This window comes from Capricornis sumatraensis, chromosome 3 (genome assembly GCF_032405125.1).
Source record: "Capricornis sumatraensis isolate serow.1 chromosome 3, serow.2, whole genome shotgun sequence".
Classification (NCBI taxonomy): domain Eukaryota; kingdom Metazoa; phylum Chordata; class Mammalia; order Artiodactyla; family Bovidae; genus Capricornis; species Capricornis sumatraensis.
In genome coordinates this window covers 38,393,409-38,412,626 of record NC_091071.1, presented here as the reverse complement: position 1 = coordinate 38,412,626, position 19,218 = coordinate 38,393,409, and the positions used below count along the sequence as shown (strand labels likewise).

The 19,218-nt window shown below is 57.7% G+C and overlaps 1 protein-coding gene across 4 annotated transcripts in view; it reads left to right on the top strand.

Annotated features, from left to right (window-relative positions):
* MGRN1 (mahogunin ring finger 1) overlaps window positions 1-19,218 on the top strand; it is a 36,506-nt gene that overhangs the window by 1,885 nt on the left and 15,403 nt on the right. For all 4 annotated transcript variants that reach the window (XM_068967141.1, XM_068967143.1, XM_068967140.1 and 1 more), the window contains exons 2-7: window positions 11,097-11,215; window positions 12,655-12,743; window positions 13,377-13,523; window positions 14,544-14,661; window positions 18,664-18,730; window positions 19,140-19,189. In XM_068967141.1, coding sequence (XP_068823242.1) covers window positions 11,097-11,215; window positions 12,655-12,743; window positions 13,377-13,523; window positions 14,544-14,661; window positions 18,664-18,730; window positions 19,140-19,189 — 590 coding nt within the window. The remainder of the gene's footprint in view (window positions 1-11,096; window positions 11,216-12,654; window positions 12,744-13,376; window positions 13,524-14,543; window positions 14,662-18,663; window positions 18,731-19,139; window positions 19,190-19,218) is intronic.

The window sequence follows — 19,218 nt, the reverse complement described above, 5'->3', positions numbered from 1 at the left end:
GCAAACCTCATGTCCCTTCAGTTGGGTACTTGGAGAAGAAATCACAAATGCAAGGCACTTAGAGCACTGCTTTTGCATTATGCGCGGCTGACCTTGTTAATCAGTCCAGACACCCCTACTGATCCTGGACGCCCGAGTCAGCCACAACTAATCGACTGGGGCTGGCACCCAGGTGAATGCCATGTGCACCTCGGTTTTGCTGCCAGCGAGATTAGTGCCCTCCTGGGCCTGTTCAGTCCAAAGGCTGCCCTTTCTGCTTCCTTCTCTCTCAGGCCACCTTGTTCTGGGAGGCAGTCAGCGACCTAAGCAGGACTTGAGTATGTTTCCTCAAGAGTGGGCTGGGGATGGAAGAGGGGGGTTGAGATTTTTAGGGACCCCTGGACTGTACAGTCAGTTCATGAGAAAGTTGTTATCTTTTCAGGTCTCTGCCAATTTTGCTGATTGTGTTATGGACAAAGAATCATTGGGAGCTAGAATTTGCTTGAGAACTTTTTAAAAAAATGTTATTTATTAATTTGTTTTTGGCTGAGCTGGGTCTTTGTTGGTGCGTGGGCTTCTCTCTAGTTGCAGCGAGTAGGGGATACTCTCAGGTTGGGGGACTCGGGCTTCTCATTGCCGTGGCTCTCTTGTTGCAGAGCGCTGGCTCTAGCATGCTCAGGCTTCCGTAGCTGCGGTTCCCAGGCTCCAGAGCGCAGGCTCAGTAGTTGTGGCGTATGGGCTCAGCTGTAAAGAGGCAGCCTGCCAATGCAGGAGATACCAGGGATGTGGGTTCGGTCCCTGGGTTGGGAAGATCCCCTGGAGGAGGACACGGCAACCCACTTCAGTGTTTTTGCCTGGAAAGTCCTATGGACAGAGGAGCCTGGCTGGCTACAGTCCATGGCTTGAACCTATGTCTCCTACATTGGCAGATGGATTCTTTACTACTGAGCCACCCAAGAATCCCTGCTAATACTTATTTTTAACACCTCTGTAACACTGTCCATTTTTTTTTCTGACTTTATTGAGATATAATTGACACATAACATTGTATAACTTTTAAGTATATAGTGTAATGATTTGATATGGGTATATATCAGGGAAATGATTATTGCAATAAGGTTACCTGTATGTGGGGGGTCGGGTGGGGTGAGGACTTCTAAAAATCTCCTGTCCGATTTTCTTGTACTTCAAAACTTCCAGCGCGCATTGTAACAGTACGTAGGTTGAATTTAACCGCATTCACTTTGTTTTCATTGTATTTATTTATTTTACTCGTAACAGCTTTGTTGCGGTATCAGTCCTCTGCCATACAACTCATTCTTTGTAAACCTGTAGTCTGGTGACTTTCTGTAAGTTTACAGATCCTGACGCCGTCAGCACAGTCAGTTTCAGACCTTCCCATCACCCCTCAACATCTCCTTGCTTCGTGCCGTTCACAGGCGCTCTCCGCCATCACCCTCGCCCCCGCCCATCCCCGATCTGTGTTCTGTCTTTAGAGTTAGTCCTTCCTGGACATTTCGGATGCTGGAATCAGCCTTTTGTGTGTATCTGGCTTCTTCCACTTAGCATGACGTTTTTGAGGCTCAGCCACGTTGTGCTTTACAGTGTGGCTGTAGTGCATGTTGTTTATCTGTTCACCAGCTAATGTACACTTGAGGTGTTTTCACCTTGTGGTTCTTAGGAATAATGCCGCTGTCAACATTCGTGGACATTTGTGTGGTGCGTTCAGTTCTGTTTGGTATACACCGGGGAGTGGAAGTGTTGGGTCATCTGTTTAACCTTTTGAGGAACTGCCAGACTGTTTTCCATAACATAATGGTTACTTCATTTATTCCTATCAGCAGTGTGTGAGGGTTCCAAATTCCCAGCATTCTTGTCAACCCTTATTATTGTCTACCTTTTTAATTATAGCCGTCCTAGTGGGTGTGAAGTGGTATCTTGTGGTTTTGATTTGCATTTTCCTGATGACTAATGCTGTTGAGGTCTTTTCGTGTGCTTATTGGCCTTTGTACATCCTTTGTGTGTGGGATAGGGGGGCAGGTTAGGGACGGGGTGGGCGTGGCTCTACTAGGCTAGTTCACTTTTTAGAAGTTGCACTGTCTTCAGTGGTGAGAGTTCTTTATGGGTTCTGGATACGACGATACAATTCATGTATCAGCTCTGTGATTTGTAAATGTTTCCTGGCAGTCTGCGGTTGTCTTTTTCATTTTCTTAATGGTGTCTTTTGAGTAAAAGTTTTAAATTTTGGTGAAGTCCAGTTTATCACGTTTCTTTTTTTTATTTTGGCCACACCCTGTGGCTTGTGGGATCGTTCCCCAAGGAAGGATTGAATCCCGGCCCTTGGCAGTGAGAATGTGGAGTCTAACCACTGGACTGCCAAGGACTTCCTCAGTTGTTTTAATGTTTAATGCTTTTGGAATTATGCCTTAAAGATCTTTGCCTTAGCTCAAGGCCACGGAGATTTTTCTCCCTTTTTTTTTTTTTCCTTAAAATTTTATAGTTTTAGCTGAAACATTAAAGTTTGTGGTCCAGTTTGAGTTAATTCTTTTAATGTATAGTTTGAGGTCAAGATCTCGGTTCTTGTGTTTTTATTTCCGGCATATGGATATTCAGTTACTTCAGCAACATTTGTTGAAAAAACTTCTCTTTTCCCATCAAATTGCCTTTGTATCTTCATCGGAGATCAGTTGACGGTAAATTCTGCACGCTGTTGCCCTGCTGTCCCTTGCCCCAATCACACAGGTGGCCGGTCCCCAGCCGAGGGCTAGAGCAGGCCTTAGGACACCTGGCTGGAGCCCTGAGGGAGAAGGGTGCCGTTGCCGGGGGGCCTGGGGCACACAGGGTCCCCACAGGAGCGCCTGGCCGGGGGCTGCTGCTCCACGGCTGGCTGTTCCTCCTCCTGGGTTGTTCGCGTGTCTTTCCAGCCCTGTGTGTCTTTGCGGCCCTGCTCTGGTGTATGAGGGAGGTCATGGTAGGGATGGGTCACCCAGGAGGAGCCGCCAGCCCCCTGACCCACCAGCCCCTCAGGTGGACATGAAATACGCCCCGGACCTGAACCTTTTGTGTATCAGGTGCATGTCCTTTCAGAGCATTTTCACCTCCTTGATCTCATCGGAGGGACTTCCCTAGTAGCTCAGATGGTAAGGAATCTGTAACACAGGAGACCCAGGTTTGATCCCTGGGTCTGGAAGAGCCCCTGGAGAAGGGAATGGCTACCCACTGCAGTATTCTTGCCTGGAGAATTCCAGGGACAAAGGAGCCTGGCGGGCTACGGCCCATGGGGTCGCAAAGAGTCGGACACGACTGAGTGAGTAGCACTTTCACTATCTCGTTGAGACTTGGCCATGTCCTCGTGACACTAGACTTTTGTTTTTTTTGGCAAAGGAGCTGGAAACCAGACTGTGCCCTTTGTCTCCCAGCACCCGGGGCTGCACACGGCAGGTGTTTAATAAATGCTTGTGCAGCCAGCCTTGTAGAAAACACCCCCTTTTCTAGAGTCCAGGCTGCTCACACTGGGCTGCACCTTTTTTTCTTTTTTCAAGGTTTATTTGTGTGACTGCACCGCGTCTTAGTTGTGGCAGGTGGGGTCTAGTTCCCCGATCAGGGTTTGAACCCAGGCCCCAGGCATTGGGAGCTCGGAGACTTAGCCACTGGACCACCAGAGAAGTCACTGGGCTGCATCCTATTCCCTGGGGTGGCAGCTGGGGCTCCATGCACTTCTGGGCTTGCCACCACGCCATGAGGGGCCCGCAGTGCATGCCGGGAGGCCTTGGGTGTGTGCCTCTGTGTTGGTGCATCTAGCGGTGCCTGCTTGTGACCGCTGCCACCTGCGTCGGGTTTGCCCTTTCTGGATGGGGCCTTGCTGACTCTGATCAGTTGGTGCCTAAAGGGAAGAACCGAGGCAGGTGTTCCACACAAGGGAGTGCTCTCTGTATCCCCCAGGGGACCCTCTGGGTCCCTGGGCCCCATCAGTGTCCTGGGGGCAGTGAGCTTACGTTTGGAGCCCCAAGGTTGGTGGTGGAGGGGCGAGGGTGGGGAAGGGGCTGCACCTGCCCTCAGTGGTCTTACCTTCCCGCTCAGAGCTCTGTGCCATCGTTGCCTGCATCGTGCCCCCTGCACTGTTCATATGGCAGAGCCGGTTCTGAGCTTTGGCTCACCTGAACTCAGTTTGGATTCTGTCATTGAAAGAACTGTATAAAGAAGCTGAATCTTCTGAGCTTCAGTTGTTAACATTTTTGTTACACAGCAACAATGAACCTTTCTGCTTTAGGTAAAAGCGGAAACAAAAACCCTTGCAGGTGGTGGTGGGCATCCGAGGACCTGTCTCCCTGAGGGAGAAGCCGGGTTTAGACGCCTTGGTGGTGGATGCTTGTGCCCTGTGCCCACTGGGGCTGCGGTTCGCCGTGGCGCTTGCCCTCGGGGTTCTGGGGGTCCGCTGTGCTGCCCCCTCAGCTGGCGCCAGGGGAGGAAGCCTGGGCTTGTGCTGGGCAGGCCGGCTGACCAGTGGGCTTTTCATCCCATGCCTGGAGGTTGGCCATGGCGTGGAGGGCCCGGCTACCCAGGGTCAAAGGGGTGCGGGTGTGCACTTCCTCACAGTTGGGGTGGCCTAGCTGTGCTGACCACACGCACTGGGTGGGCACAGGTGGAGCTCGGCCCAGCCTTGGGAGAGGGAGTCGCCTCCTGCCTGTGGAGCCGTGGCAGGAGGGGCCCTGGATTCGGGGTCCAGAGGCCCTGCGCCCTGAGCTGCCCCGTGACCTTGGGCTGGTCGCCTGCGCTGAGGCCCCACTTCCACGCCTCTAGGGTTAAGTTAACCTCTGGTGCCTGGGCCCCTCAGTCCAGACTCTGTGAGTCCACGGGAGCTGGCGGGCGGGACCCGGCCTCAGCCCGAGTGTTCCCAGGCCTGGCAGCTTCCTGGGAAAGTCCTGCACTTCCTGGATGACCTGCCAGGCGGTGACCACCGCTGCCTGCCTCACCCCCCAGCTGGGGGCCCGTGGCCAGATGCCAGCATGGGACCCTATCTGTGGGCCGTTCCTGTGTGTTTCCGTGTGGTCTGGTACAGGCGTCGGGCCTCATGTTTCCGTATTATTTTGTGAAACAAAGGGCATTGGGGCCTTGCATGCCTCCCCTGCAGCGCTAGGTGCGGGCTCAGTGAACAGCAGTGGAATCGCTCAGTTCTGCCAACTGTCCTGGTGTCTGCCCGGCTCCTGGGAGCTGGGGGAGCCCGGCCTGCACCCTGCCTGTCTGCAGACGAGCCAATGGTGTGGAGTGGAGTGGAGGTCCCTCTCTGTCTAGAGATCACTGGCCTACTGTCCCTGAGCTGGGAGTGGGGGCATGGCTGGGGAATGGTGGTTTCTCATCCTTTCATCCCACGCGGTGTTGGCTTGGTCCTGGGTGCCCAGTGCCTGAGATGTTGGCCTCCGGAGAGGGTGCTGGCTCCCCCAGTCAGCCCTGGAGTCCACTGTTCAGATAGCCTCCACTTTTTGTTACCCAGGGGTCCTGTCCCTGCAATCCTGCAATGGCCCCGAGTGACCGGATGCCCTCGGTGCTTTAGGAGGACCCGAAAGGAGGAACTGTGTGCAGTGCTGCAGAAACATGCAGTGTGTACACACGTATGTCCATGTTCACAGTGTCACATACTGGGGAGACGCACAGGGCAGGGGCTTCCATATGCTGGGGCATCACCTGGCGAGCGGGCTGGTGGACTCGAGCAACCGCAGCCCCTGAAGCCCCCGGTGCCCCTCCCCAGTCTCTGCCCCCTCCTCCCTGGGAGGCCCGCTCGGGCTCCAGCGGAGGTGAGTCGTGCCTGCTCCTGAACTTCGTATAAATGGAAGCGGACGCTCTTGGCTGCACGTCGGGCGACGCGAAGGCTGAGGCTGTGAGCGGGCGGCAGCGTTTCCTGTCTCTGCCACGTGACGCCCCGGTGCCTGTGGGTGCTGCTCTGTGTTCAGCTGTGAGCTCGCGTGGAGGGCGCCGTGGGGGCTCCAGTTCAGGCTCAGAGGTGATGCCGCTGAGGACACTCTTGTGACTGGCTTTTGTGCCCACCAGTCTGATTTCCTTGGGTGCCTTTGGCTTTTTCACTTTTTAAAATAATTGTGGTGAACTCCCCGTGACAGTTACCATCCTGCCCATTGTAAGTGTTTAATTCAGAGGCATTCAGTACGTGTCCACGGCCATGTGGCCAGCCCCACCATCACCCTCCTGCGGAGCTGAAGCTCCATCCCGTTGCCACCTCCCCCAGCCCCTGGCAGCTGCCATGCTGCTTTCTGTGTCTGTCCTGACAACCCTGAACGCCCGTCCCTCTGGGGCTGTTTTCATTCCTGGCCGTGGGTCTGGCCCTCTCGGGTGTGTGTGTGCAGAGTCCAAAGCTATTGTAGTGTGGTGGGAGCCCGTTCACACCCCCACCAGAGCTGCAGGGGTTCTGCTTTCTCACCTGTGCGTGTGTGTGTGTGTGTGTGTGTTCTATTCTGTTATGTCGCTTTTCTTTGTACTATTAGCCATAGATATCTTGTGGTAGTTTTAGTTTATTTATTTTTACTTAGACTGGGTATGTTTTTGTATATAAATTGCCATTCATTTCTCTTCCTCTTTTTGTGGCATCTTTTGCATATTAAAAAAAATACTGGATTTCCTCTCTTTTCTCACTCAATGGCAGGAGCATTTTCCTAAGTGCTGTTTATTTCGTTATGAGTTCTTTGGAGACTGGCGTTTACACCAGCTCTCCCAGTGGAACATGTGCTGACAGCCCAGTGGGGGCGGTCTCTGGAACCCAGGATGGGGAACCCGGCACGGGAAGCCAGGAGGAGACCATGGAGCCCCGGCCGCCCGGCCTCAGTGTCGCGCTGCCGTGACAGGCGCAGAGCTGGCTTCACCCCCGGGGCCCTAAGGGACCAAGTCCTGCGGTCCTGGGCCAGCTCCCAGGGCTGGGGGCAGAATCTGGGAACGGCCCGGCACAGTCAGGTGACCACTGCAGCCCCCCAGCTGTGTCAGCGGCTGGGACTTGAGTGTGCTGGTGGCCGCCGGGGCCCAGCTCCGTGTGTGGAGGCTATGTCCACAAAAGAAGTGTGTGTGTGTGTGTGTGTGTGTGTGTGTGTGTGTGACCTCTCCCCTCGAAAGAGGTGGGGATTCAGCAAAGCAGAGGCTTTGCTCAGTCAGAACCCTTCTCAACTCACTGTTCTTCCCTCCATGGAGGGCAGGTGCGAGCTTTTCACTTACCCTGTCCACTCCGGTACGGCTTCCACGTGGCAGGGAGGCCAGGAAGCACCGGTGTTTATCAGGTGTCTCCTCACCCATGCGAAGCTCCTTTGCATGATTGGCCACTCCTGTCCTCAGGGCGTTCCCAGCGGCCCTCCACCCGAAGCCAGTGTTGTTGACCGAGGCCTTGTGTTACTGGGGATGCCGAGGCCCCAGGAGGTTTGGCTGCACCGAGTTCCCCAGCCCAAGTGTGGGGAGCGGAGGAGCTGTTCCGTGCACACACGTGACCGTGACCCTGGGGAATCCCTGAGCAGGCCGATCGTGGCGGGTGGGCCCTGGGGTTTGGCTCCTCTGAGTTTTGGGGCACAGGCTTGTAGTCCGAGGGGCTGTCTCCCACCTGGTGGGTGATCTCATGGCCCTGGAGAGGCTTTCCGTGGTCAGCCCTCTCTGCGGACAGTGCCCTCCTGACCCCTGGAGTGCCGGCCCAGCTGGGGTGTGACGGCAGCGGGTGTCAGCAAGCTAGGAACTGTGCGGTGGTAAAGCGAAAAGGATTTTCAGCCAGGAGAATGGATGGACCGTTCCTGGCCTTCTCGCCTTTCCTGCTCCCCTCCATCCAGACACCTGGGCGGCTGAGTGAAGCCCACATCTGGCCTCCCAGGTTCCAGGGCAGCTGCGTTTCTTAGCAGGGCCCCCGGGTGTCTCAGTCCATATCACAGTTTACCTGGCAGGGGCGTCGTGATTTGTAAGAAATATACGTTTGGTCTTCACCTGTTTCTGGCACAGAATTTCTCAAACCCTTGGAATTTCCTTGGGGAAGAGTGAAACTGTGTAATGGGTGTCTTTTAATCTTAACAGACCCTTTGCAACTACACCTGAGTTTATATTAATGAAGTGACCTGTGTAGAGTGTAGCTGAGCGGCTGAGCACGTGCACACGTGGGTCCAGACATCTGGACGCTCTGGCCCGGGGGGGGGTCTGTCCTCGTCCCCTGGGGCTGCCGGAACACAGCACGCCAGCAGATTCCTTGTCTGGGGGCCCTCTTCCTGGTTCATAGATGGCTGCCTTCTGTGTCCCCACATGGCAGGAGGGGTTGGGGCCTCTGTGGGGCCTCGTTTACAAGGGCACTGACCCTGTTCATCAGAGCTCCTCCTGACACAATCACCTCCCGAAGGCCCCACGTCCTGACACCGTCATGTTGGGGCTTGGGTTTCAACATGTGAATTCTGGGGGGGAACACAAACGTTCACTCTGCAGTGGGGTCTCAGACTGTGGTCTCCTGATCAGCTTGGGTTTTGGTAGCACTGTGGGTACACAGCCGATGTTTTGGGGAGAACATAGAGGGGGGTGGTTTACGTTCCCACTCTCTGCACCTCCTCAAAGATGCCTGACTGTTTGTGGATCCTGCCCACCCCTTTCATTCCACTTGAGTCCGGCTTGCTCGCCACACTGACCAGCACTTTGCCTTTTGACTCAGATCCCAAGGAGATCTTTGCATGTCCTGGCACCTAGCTCCTTAGCAGGGTTAGTTCATTTAAGAAACTAAGTTTCTAAGTTTCTAATTTTCGTTTGTAAATGATGGTCACACACGTGTACAGCCAGACATGTGAAAGTGAACACACAACACAGAAAGGAACCCCAGAAGTCCGCTGCCTGCCTCCACGGGTCGTCATGGAAACAGCCATGATTTTCCTCATCCTGGGAGATGATGAACATGGGTAGGCTTTACACCTGACCTGCCCTTCCACGGCTGACATGTGTAAAGGAAAACGGCCGAGTGCAGGGGTGCCGGGAGCCTCCCAGGCCGTTTATCTGTTTGTCATCCTGGTCACGGGGACACCTGTAAGTAGGGCAGAGTCTGAGTCCCTCGGGCAGAGGTGGGGCGAGCCGTCTGAGGCCAGGTGTCCCTCGGCCGTGCAGCAGAGAGGGGACAGAGCGTGGATTTGTTTGAGCCATAATTTTAAAAACTGTAGTTGATATTCTGTAGTTGATATAGTTGAATTCCGTGAACTATACAGTTCTTGGGGTCACAAAGAGTCGGACACGACTGAGTGATTTTCACACATAGTTGATATAACAGCAGAGGCTGGAGACGGTGTGGAGACAAGGGAAGCTTCTTACATTGTTGGTAGGATGCAGGAGGCCTGGGTTCTATCCCTGGGTTGTGAAGATCCCCTGGAGAAGGAAATGGCAACTCAGTCCAGTATTCTTGCCTGGAGACTTCTGTGGACAGAGGAGCCTGGTGGGCTGGAGTCCACGGGGTCACAGAGAGCTGGGCATGATGAGAGAGCACACACGTATGATGCTCCGTGAAATCCGGGGTGTTACGTTTATTTAACTTGTCAGCACCGTATGCCTTTTCCCTTACCGCGGTTTACTCTGGTTCCTGCTCCACACATGGGCTGGGAGTACACCCTGGCCTCATACATCCAGCTGGAGCCACCAGGCTGGACTCCTGGTTCTGAGCCTTCCGGCCTAGGCAACCTTGGCTGTGTCCCCCGTAACCAAGGCTGCGTTTCTTAGGAGGGACACTGGGATCCATGCAGGGCACCCAGCAGAGCTCGAGGGCCCAGAATTCCCTCTGGCTCACACTCCACAGGGCCCTGTGGTCACCCTGCCTCTTTCTGTGCCAGAGAGGAAAGGGGGACAGTGGGCAGGAATCAGATCGGAGAGCTTGGAGGAGGTGGTCCTCTCAGCCTTTCCCCCAGCGAGGCTGTGAGCTCAGTCCTTTGAAGCTGACCCATGTCCGAGGCTCCGTCCATCTATTTTTATAAGAAATGTGGGTTTAGTGCTTAGATATTCATGGCAACCCACTCCAGTATTCTTGCCTGGAGAATCCCAGGGACCGAGGAGCCTGGTGGGCTGCAGTCAGTGGGGTCACACAGAGTTGGACACGACTGAAGCGACTTAGCACGCGTGCATGCATTCTGGGGATATATAGCCTCAGGTCTCCTGCAGGGAGTTGGGTAGAAACGAGATAACTCAGATCCATACAGTTTAAACTGTGGTCAGTGCCAAGGTAAAAAAGGTCCCTGGGGTTCGGATTTGAGGTGGAGGGAGGTGCTGACTTAGTCTGGGGGTCAGAGAAGGTGGTGTTTCCTGGGTGTGTGTGTATGTGAGTCACTCAGTCGTGTCCGACTCCTTGTGACCCCATTGGCTGCAGCCCACCAGGCTCCTCTGTCCACCGGATTCTCCAGGCAAAAATACTGGAGTGGGTTGCCGTTTCCTTCTCCAGGGGCTCTTCCTGACCCAGGGATCGAACCCTGGTCTCCTGCACTGCAGGCGGATCCTTCACCGTCTAAGCCACCAGGGAAGCACACTCGTTTCCTGTGGCTGCTGTAATGAGGTGCCTCAGACTGGGTGATTTAAAACAAAAGAATTTACGTTCTGCTCCGGAGGCCAGAGGTCCTAAATCGAGTGTCCACAGGGTTGGTTTTTTCTGAAGGGTCTGCAGAAGGCTCCTTCCTCGTCCCCCGGCTTCCGGCGGCTCCAGGCTTCCTTGCCTTGTGGCTGCCTCACTCCAGCCTCTGCTCTGTCCTCACAGGGCCTGCCCCGCTCTGTGTCTGTGTCCACCTCGCCCTCTTTCTCTTAGAGACTGGTGTCTCTGGGTTTAGGACCCCCGTCCTGTCTGACCTCCTCTGAACTTACTTACATCTCTACGTATCTCCATACAAGGTCAGGCACACACGTGCCAGGGGTTGGGGCTGGGACATGTCCTTGCTGGGCACAGAGCTCAACCTGCTGCAGAAGGAAGTGGTGTCAGAGCCGGGTGAGTCCCTGAGTGGGGTGGGGGCGCCCGGGCCGGTGGAGGGGCCGAGGCCATGTGTGTGGAGCCGGCCCCTTTTGGGCAGAGCTTCTGGGCCCCTAGATGTTCCTGGTGGGCCATGCTGGGCCTCGTCGTCTACAGCCACGTCTCCTTTTTTCACCAGGAAACTACTTCGCATCGCACTTTTTCATGGGAGGTGAGAAATTCGACACCCCCCACCCTGAAGGTTACCTCTTTGGAGAGAACATGGACCTGAACTTCCTGGGCAATCGTCCGGTCCAGGTGAGTCTCAGGGGGGCTGGGCACATGGGCGGCGTGGCGAGGCCACCAGCTGCCACCGGGTACCAGGTCTCCCCCTCACGGGACAGAGGTGCCGTCGAGACGTGTGCGTGAGGCCCGGGCCCCCCGGAGGCCACACGACTGAGACTCAGAGAGTCTCATCTGAGACTCATCCCAGGCCCCACGGGTGTCTGTCTTTAAAGAGGAAAAAGAAGGTCCGTGTTCTGTAGAGCAATGGGCGAGAAACAAGACCCGAGCAGAAACGCAGAAAGATGGCCAGCGCCATTTCTGCAAGTCCCCCACGAGTCCCCAGAGAAGTGACTTCTCATGCTGTTGTCCCTTCCTTCTCCACCCTTGGGCACCTGCCATGTGCCCAGGACTCTCCCAGGGGCTGGAGGCAGGGGACAGACCCTGCCCCGTTTAGCAGAAGAGGTGCAGACGATAAAGCAGGGAGCGTTCAGTGGATGGAGAGTAGAAAGCGAGAGAACGAGGGCCGTAGAGGGTTGCTGAGCAGGGACCTGCCCTGGGGCTTGCGTCCTGAGATGACGGTCCCCAGTACCAGGGAGGGGTCAGGCAGGGGCCCTCTCTCAGGAGCAGTGACTCGGCCCCTAAGGCTGCTGAGTTGTGGGCTGTTTTAGCCGTGGAGCCACCTTTGGTTGACACAGAGCCTTGATTCTTTTAACTGATGGGGGTCGAGGGCCCGGGACCCGGAGCGCCGGCCCCCCACTCGCGGAGCCAGCGGACCTCCATGTGCTGCTGAGCTGCCTGCCCCCCCACCACACACACTCCACTGCGTCCATGACAGCAGGCAGGACCTGCCTCTGTGTCTCTGCAGCCTCAGCTCAGACCCAGGGCCTGGCTCGCAGGCCTCCTGCAGACCCGTTCCCGTGTGACTTTCATCTCGAGACCACCGTAGCGTCACCTGCGCTAATGCAAAAATGCTGGGTGCCCGTACCTGGCCTCCCAGTGACAGCATTTCCCAAGACTCAGTGTGCTGTCTCCAAGACTGACCTCACTCCCACGCCTTCTAGAGACTGCCAGCCTTAGAGCGTGTGTGTGTGAGTGTGTGAGCACGCCTTCCAGAGACTGCCAGCCTTAGAGCGTGTGTGTGTGTGTGTGAGTGTGTGAGCACGTATCCCCGTCAGAATCTGTACTGACCATTGTCCTGGCCCCAGCCCTAACCTCTGCCCCAGGGACTCAGCGGAGGGTCCTTCCCGGAACTGGGGACCCAGACACCGTGGGGCGGTTCTGGTCCCAGCCGTGCCCCGTGCTGGCTGCGTCCCCTGTGAATTCCTTGGATGCGGATGAGGGTGGCGCTGTCCTGTGGTCGGCGTGAGGGCCCAGGGGTGACCAGGTGGGGCTGTGGCCATCGCCTCGGTGAAGCCCTGTTTTCTGTCCTCTGCTGAGCCCTGGATTCCCCTGCAATTCTCTTTCCCTCTTAGTTCCCTTACGTCACGCCCGCACCCCACGAGCCCGTGAAGACGCTGAGGAGCCTGGTGAACATCCGCAAAGACTCCCTCCGGCTTGTGAGGTGGGTCCCCCAGCCCCGCCCCTGGGGTGCCCTATGCCTGGGAGATAGTGGTTCCTGGCCTGCCCACCCACTTGCAGAAACAGGCCTGGAATCCAGAGCTGCCCCGGCTGACGGTGGGGCGGGGCCACCAGGTTCAGCCTGTGGCGCTACAGCCTATAACCCAGGGTCTCAGCCGGCCACTGTGCCCTGGGGCTGTGGGCCAGGTCTGGGCACAGTCTTGGTTGTCACAACTGGGGCTGGCGGGGGACGGTCCTGCTGGCCCCCTGGCAGGCAGGAATCGGGGTTGCTGCTGAGCACCCCACAGCTCCCAGGACACCCCCACCGCCCTGCGCGATGCAGCCCAGATCTCGTGGGGCTGAGAAACCACCTCCAACCTGGGAGACCAGAGGCGCCTGGGCTGTCCCCAAACCACGAGGACTCATCAGCCTCCCTTTCCGGGGCAGGAGGCAAGGGAAGGGGGACCCTGCGACGTTGGGCCTCGTTCTCCAAACCTGGCATGGCCTCCACGTTCCCCAAAAGGTGGGGCGCAGCCAGGCCCCTGCCTCCGGGGCCGGGGAGTCCTGTCCCCTGCAGGGTGGGGACGCCCTGGAGGCGTGGCCGCTCACCTGCCCTGTCCCTCCGCGTCCCCCGCAGGTACAAGGATGGCACCGACAGCCCCACTGAGGATGGCGAGAAGCCCCGCATCCTCTACAGCCTGGAGTTCACCTTCGACGCCGACGCTCGGGTGGCCATCACCGTGTACTGCCAGGCGGTGGAGGAGTTCCTGAACGGGACTGCCGCGTGAGTCCCCCCCGCGGCTCCGGGCCCAGGCGCTCTGCTCTGTCTGTGTCCCATGCTTGAGCTGTCGGAGGTTTCATTTGAAATAAGGGTCCCGCTGGCTCTGAGAGTCCGAAGTCTGCAACTTAAGCAGGACCACGGCGCTGCCTCCATGCTGCAGGGCCAGGCCCCAGGCGGGGCCAGCGGACACATACCCACCCCTGTCCTGCTGGAGGAGTCCCCTCGGAGGCCAGATGTGGTCGGGGGCGGAGTGGTCAGTGCTGAGAGCCCAGCCTTTTGAGTCCCTGATCACATAACAGCAGCCTCTCCACCCCCGCCCCCACCCCAGGGCCAGTGTCAGAGCAGACACGCCAAGATCCTTGAGAGTGTCCTTTGTCCTGGAGATGGAGCGAGGGCCCGGGGACCGCGGGTGTGGGTGGGGCGGAGGGAGGCAGGTGAGGGTCGTGTGTGGGACCCCTGCAGAAGGGGAAGCCAGGGTTTTATTAGGATGGGAAGAGTGTGTGCTGCCTGACCCTGCTGTTCTTTCCTGGGAGTTTATCTGGGGGATGTTCTCGCACACATCGTCAAGATACTGGGATAGTAAGATGCTGGTGACCGCCCGGTGTCCACCAGCGGGGGTCTGATCCTGTCAGTCAGAGTGGAACTGTGGTGGAGCCCACGCAGGGTCCTGAGAACACGGCATCTGTGTCCGTGATGTCTGTGGGACAGTGTCGGGCACGTGAGCAGAGTGCAGGTGGACTGCAGCCTGAGTGTTAAAAAATAGTTCCTGCACCTACAGGTGTGAGTATGCCTTGACTTCCCCGGTTGCAGACGGGGCAGAGAAGCAGGTGGCCGGGAGCAAGCATGAGGCAGGGGAAGGGGGTCACTGCATTTTTTGTCCCCCATTCATTCAGAAAAGCGCACAGACCATGAAAGCTGCCTGCAGAGGTGCAGCCCAGCCTGCGAAGGCAGTGGGTGCTGGGCAGGTGCAGGCTCGGGGCCCAGCAGCGCGTCTCACCATCCTTTCTCATGTGGCCCCTTCAGGTACAGCCCCAGGAGCCCAGCCTTGCAGTCCGAGACCGTCCACTATAAGCGCGGTGTGAGCCAGCAGTTCTCGCTGCCCTCCTTCAAGATCGACTTCTCGGAGTGGAAGGACGACGAGGTAAGGAGCCTCCTGCCCTGGGAAGGGGCCCAGTGCAGTGGCCTGTTGCTCAGATTCCTCAGTGGTCGGTAAGCATCAGCTGTGGCTGCTGACCGGGGTCTGGACCCCGCCAGGTGCCTGGACCGTGGAGCATGGTCGGTCCGGGCGTTGGGACCGGATGGTTGTGGCTGTGAGAGGCTGTGTGCCAAGCTGGCCTTGAGTGCTCCCCGGGGCCGCCCCCTTTTCCTCTCTCGGGGCGTCGGGGAACCACATCCCTGGCCTGTCAGCGTGTGGCCGGGCGGGTCCAGGGCGTGGACACTCAGCCTGTCCAGTGCTGCTATCCTGAGACCCTGCCCTCATCTCTCCTTATCTGATCTCCTCAGCTAACAAGTCCCTGGAATCGGCTCAGTTTTCCCTACATGTGGGTTCTGTCTGTTTACTTTGGTCACGCTGTGCAGCCTGTGGAATCGGCTCAGTTTTCCCTACATGTGGTTCTGTTTGTTTGCTTGCTTTGGTCGCGCTGTGCAGTGTGTGAGATTTTGGTTCCCTGACCAGGGTTCGAACCTGTGCCCCCTTCATCGGAAGTGTAGAGTCGTAACCACTGGACCGCCTTGTACACATTTTGTACCGTGATAAAATACACACAGCATAGGCTTATGTCAGTGACAGACGGTTCACAGGGCATGACCGTCGGGCAGTTCTGGGACATTCTCATCACCTGGAGGGAAGCCCTGCGCCCGCTTGCAGTCCATGCCCATGCCTCCTTCTGCTACGTGTATTGTTTTTAAGTGGAAATTTCATCAGTCATTGCTGTAGCTGGGAAACGGCTCAGCTCTGCCATAAATAGAAGGTTCCAGACGTTAGGCTGTATGGGGAACAGAGCCATGCCGTCACGTCCTGGCATGACGTCCTTGCCTGCTGAGGGCGTGGACGGGGGTGTCGGCAGGTGTTAGGGACGGGACAGATACTCTGGTGCCAAACCCGGGCTTCTCCTTTGTGCCGGGGTTTCTCAGCCTCGGCGCTGTTGACACTTGGGTTCTGGTGGGGACACCGTTCTGGCCCCCGCTCGCCCAGCGTCAGGAGCATCCCTTGCTGCAGTAGGGACACTTGACGGAGCCTCCAGACGCGGCCGTGGGCATGTGGTGTCCGAGACCTGGCCGTCCTCCCTGTTTTAAGCCATTTCCCCCCAGGGTTGCTTATTTAAAGATTATAACAATATGCACGTGTGCTAAGTCGCTTCAGTCGTGTCTGACTCTGCGACCCCATGGAGTGTAGCCCGCCAGGCTCCTCTGTCCATGGGATTCTCCAGACAAGAACACTGGAGTGGGTTGCCATGCCCTCCTCCAGGGGATCTCCCCAACCCAGGGATCGAACCCGCATCTCTTTACGTCTCCTGCACTGGCAGGCGGGTTCTTTACCACCAGCGCCGCCTGGGAAGCTTGTGTACGGTTGGATGGAATTTACTGTTTTCAGATTTGTGTGGCTGTCGTCACTGCCTTACTGGCTCCAGAACATGATCGTTGCCCCCAGGAGAAACCCTCTGCCCGTTAGCAGTCCTGCCTCGCTCCTCCAGCCCCCGGCATCCACTCGTCCGCTTCCTGTCTCTTTGGATTTGTCTCTCCTGGACATTTCTCATGAACGTGACCTTTGGTGTCTGGCTTCTGTCACTCAGCGTCACGTCTTCAAGGCTTGTCCATATTGTATCCACATTGTAGCATATGTCGGTTCTTCATCCCTTTGTGTGACCGCATAGCGTCCCGCTGGATGGATGCAACCTCGTTTTGTTTGTCCATTCACTAGCTGGTGATGGATATGTGGGTTGTTTCCACCTTTTGGCTGCCATGAATGATGGTGCCGTGAATGTTTGCATGCAAGTCTTTAGATGTGTGTTTTCATTTATCTTTGTTTTAGTTTGCTATTTAAAGGCTTTTTTAGAGTGATTTTAGGTTTACAACAAAATTAAGAGGAAGGTATAGAGATTTCCCACGTGGCCGCCTGCCACACGTGTGTTGTTTCCTTTTATTCCTGAACCACTATGTGGTCTTTCCATGTCGGTACCTACAGGTCTCCCTGTGGCTGGTGGGGCTTCTTCAAAGTTTCCCCACCAGCTCCTTGTGGGCCTCTGGTGGTTTCAGTCACAGCTGTGTGTCCCCCCCTCCCCTCCCTGCTCTCTTCCCCACATTTCCCCGTGTCCGTCTGGCCTGGGGCTTGCGGACTCTTGTCTGGTGGCTCCTCTGTGACAGCAGAGTGTAGCGGGGCTCCCTCTGGTGTTTGCTGCTCTCCAGCTCCTAACCTGGCCCCCGTTTTCCCTAGGAAAGCCTTGCCCCCCCATTGAAAACCCGGGTCCCCGGGGACTTCCCTGGTGGCCCAGTGGTTAAGACTCCGTGCTTCCACTGCAGGGGGGTGCGGGTCCATCCCTGGGTGGGGACTAAGATTCCACATGCCATTTGGCTCAACAAAAAGCATTTTAAGAAAAGAACCATCTCCCACAGACCCTCTGGGTGGACGCATGTCTCTATCCTCTCCCCACAGGCCTGGCTCTGGCTCTGGGGAGCAGGAGTTTCAGGGGAGGTGGTCCTTGCTCTCTGGGTGCCCACGCTTCCTGGGTCCCCTCAACCAGGTCCTGGTGTCTAGGGGGTGGCGGGGTCGAGGTGCCCAGTCGTCACCACCCCAGTCCGCTGGCTCAGCCCCGGACCAGCCAGTGTCGTCACCCTCGGGGTTTGCAGCATCCCTCTGTTGGACAGATGTCCCATGCTGGGCGCTGCCCTGCGCTCTGGGCACTGAATGCTCACGGGAGCACCAGGGAGGCTGCAGGGGCCTTCAAAGCCGGGTTTCTGTCAGGGCTTCTTTGTTCACAAGTGGCAGAATCCCCTCAGTCTGGCTTAAGAACATCAGGAACCTACTGGCATCGATCATGAAAAGCTGGATGGCTGCGTGCCGGGTCCCATGTCATCCGGACAGGCAGGCCCCTGCTGAGCTGACTACGCTCTCAGCTGAAGCCTGGGACCAGGGGAGACGTGTGGTCCCAGCCTGCGTCCCAGGGTGCTTGGGGACGTGCCATCCTCCAGCCGTGGCCCGCGTGCCCTCCCAGCTCATAGTCTTTGGGTCAGGACTGGGACCAGAGGCTCGCACTGCAGAGCCAGACCTGAGCCTGGTCGTGCTATCTGCCCCGTCCCAGCACTGGCTCCCCCCGCTTCCCTGCAGCTGGGGACCTGCCAGGCACCACCCTGAGGCAGATGTGTTCACCAAGCGCCTCTGCCCCGCGGGCTCTGTGTGACGCCCCGCCGGCTCCGTGTGACGCCACGCGGGCTCTGTGTGATGCCCCACCGGCTCCGTGTGACGCCCCACTGGCGCGCAGATACAGGGCCGCACCGGGTGGACACTTGGGTGGAGCGTGGTCAGCAGCGGGAGGGCAGCGGGGATCGCAGGCAGGTTTAAGCTGGAGGGGAGGGACGGCGAGGGGAGCCCTTTCCGCAAGCCCAGACAGCCACACGGGCTCCTCCACTCTGCGTCCATCTCTGCTGGGCCAGGCGGGAGCTGTTCTTCCCAAGGTTAGATGCCGGGTCGCCACGGCACCCAGTGCCTGGAGGTGCACCGGGCAGGGTCAGGCAGAGGCTGGCCCACGCAACCCAGTGTCCATGAGCAGGTGGGGGAGACGGTGCGGCCTGGCCGGGCCTCCCCGGGTGGCGGACGCACTGTGACAACGCTGCCGTGTCGGGGGTGCCTGCCGCAGGGGGCCGGTGCGAGCACTTTTGTTTCTGGGACCGTCCAGGGTTGGGGGCCCTGTGTGGGCAGCGTGGAGGTCCCGGGGCTGGGAGGGCGGGTGAGGACGTTCTGGAAAAGGTGGTATAGACGTCTCCAGCGGCCCCGAGTTACGCACAGAACACAGGCACGCTCTTTTACTCTGTTTCCCGCAAAGAACGGGCGCCTGTGTGTGCTTTGGCCCACCGCCTCGACGCCCCCACTCAGGGCACCTGCTCCATCCAGCTCGCTCTGACCACTGTCCCCTCCTTCCCTCCTCAGCTGAACTTTGACCTGGACCGGGGTGTGTTTCCAGTGGTCATCCAGGCCGTGGTGGATGAGGGGGATGGTGAGTGGCATCTCCCCTCAACACCCCTTCCAGGCACAAGGACCTTCTCACCCCATCCGTCGGGGGCGGGGAGGTTCGGTCCAGAGACAGTGCCCATGTGGCTCAGCAGGCTGAGGGTTCTAGGCGCCCCGTCGGCCGCGGGCGGTGCCGACCCCGCTCCCCCAGGGTGGATCCCAGGGCAGACAGGCCAGCGGTGCTGGCATCCACCCCGCGGGGGAGCTGCGAAGGCTGTCAGCCCCCGGACCACGCCAGCCGCCACCTTCCGCTGCTGTGGGCCGCGGGGTCCCCGGAGGGGTGGGCTCCACGTGCAGGCTGTGAGCTGGGGAAGCGCCGTCTGGAGAGAAGAAGCTCAGGGCTGGGGTCGGGTCGGCGGAGGCCGGCTCTGACCCCCCTCCTCTCTCCTGGGCAGTCGTGGAAGTGACCGGCCACGCCCATGTGCTCTTGGCCGCCTTCGAAAAGGTAAGTCCCGTCCTGCTCCTTACTGCCCT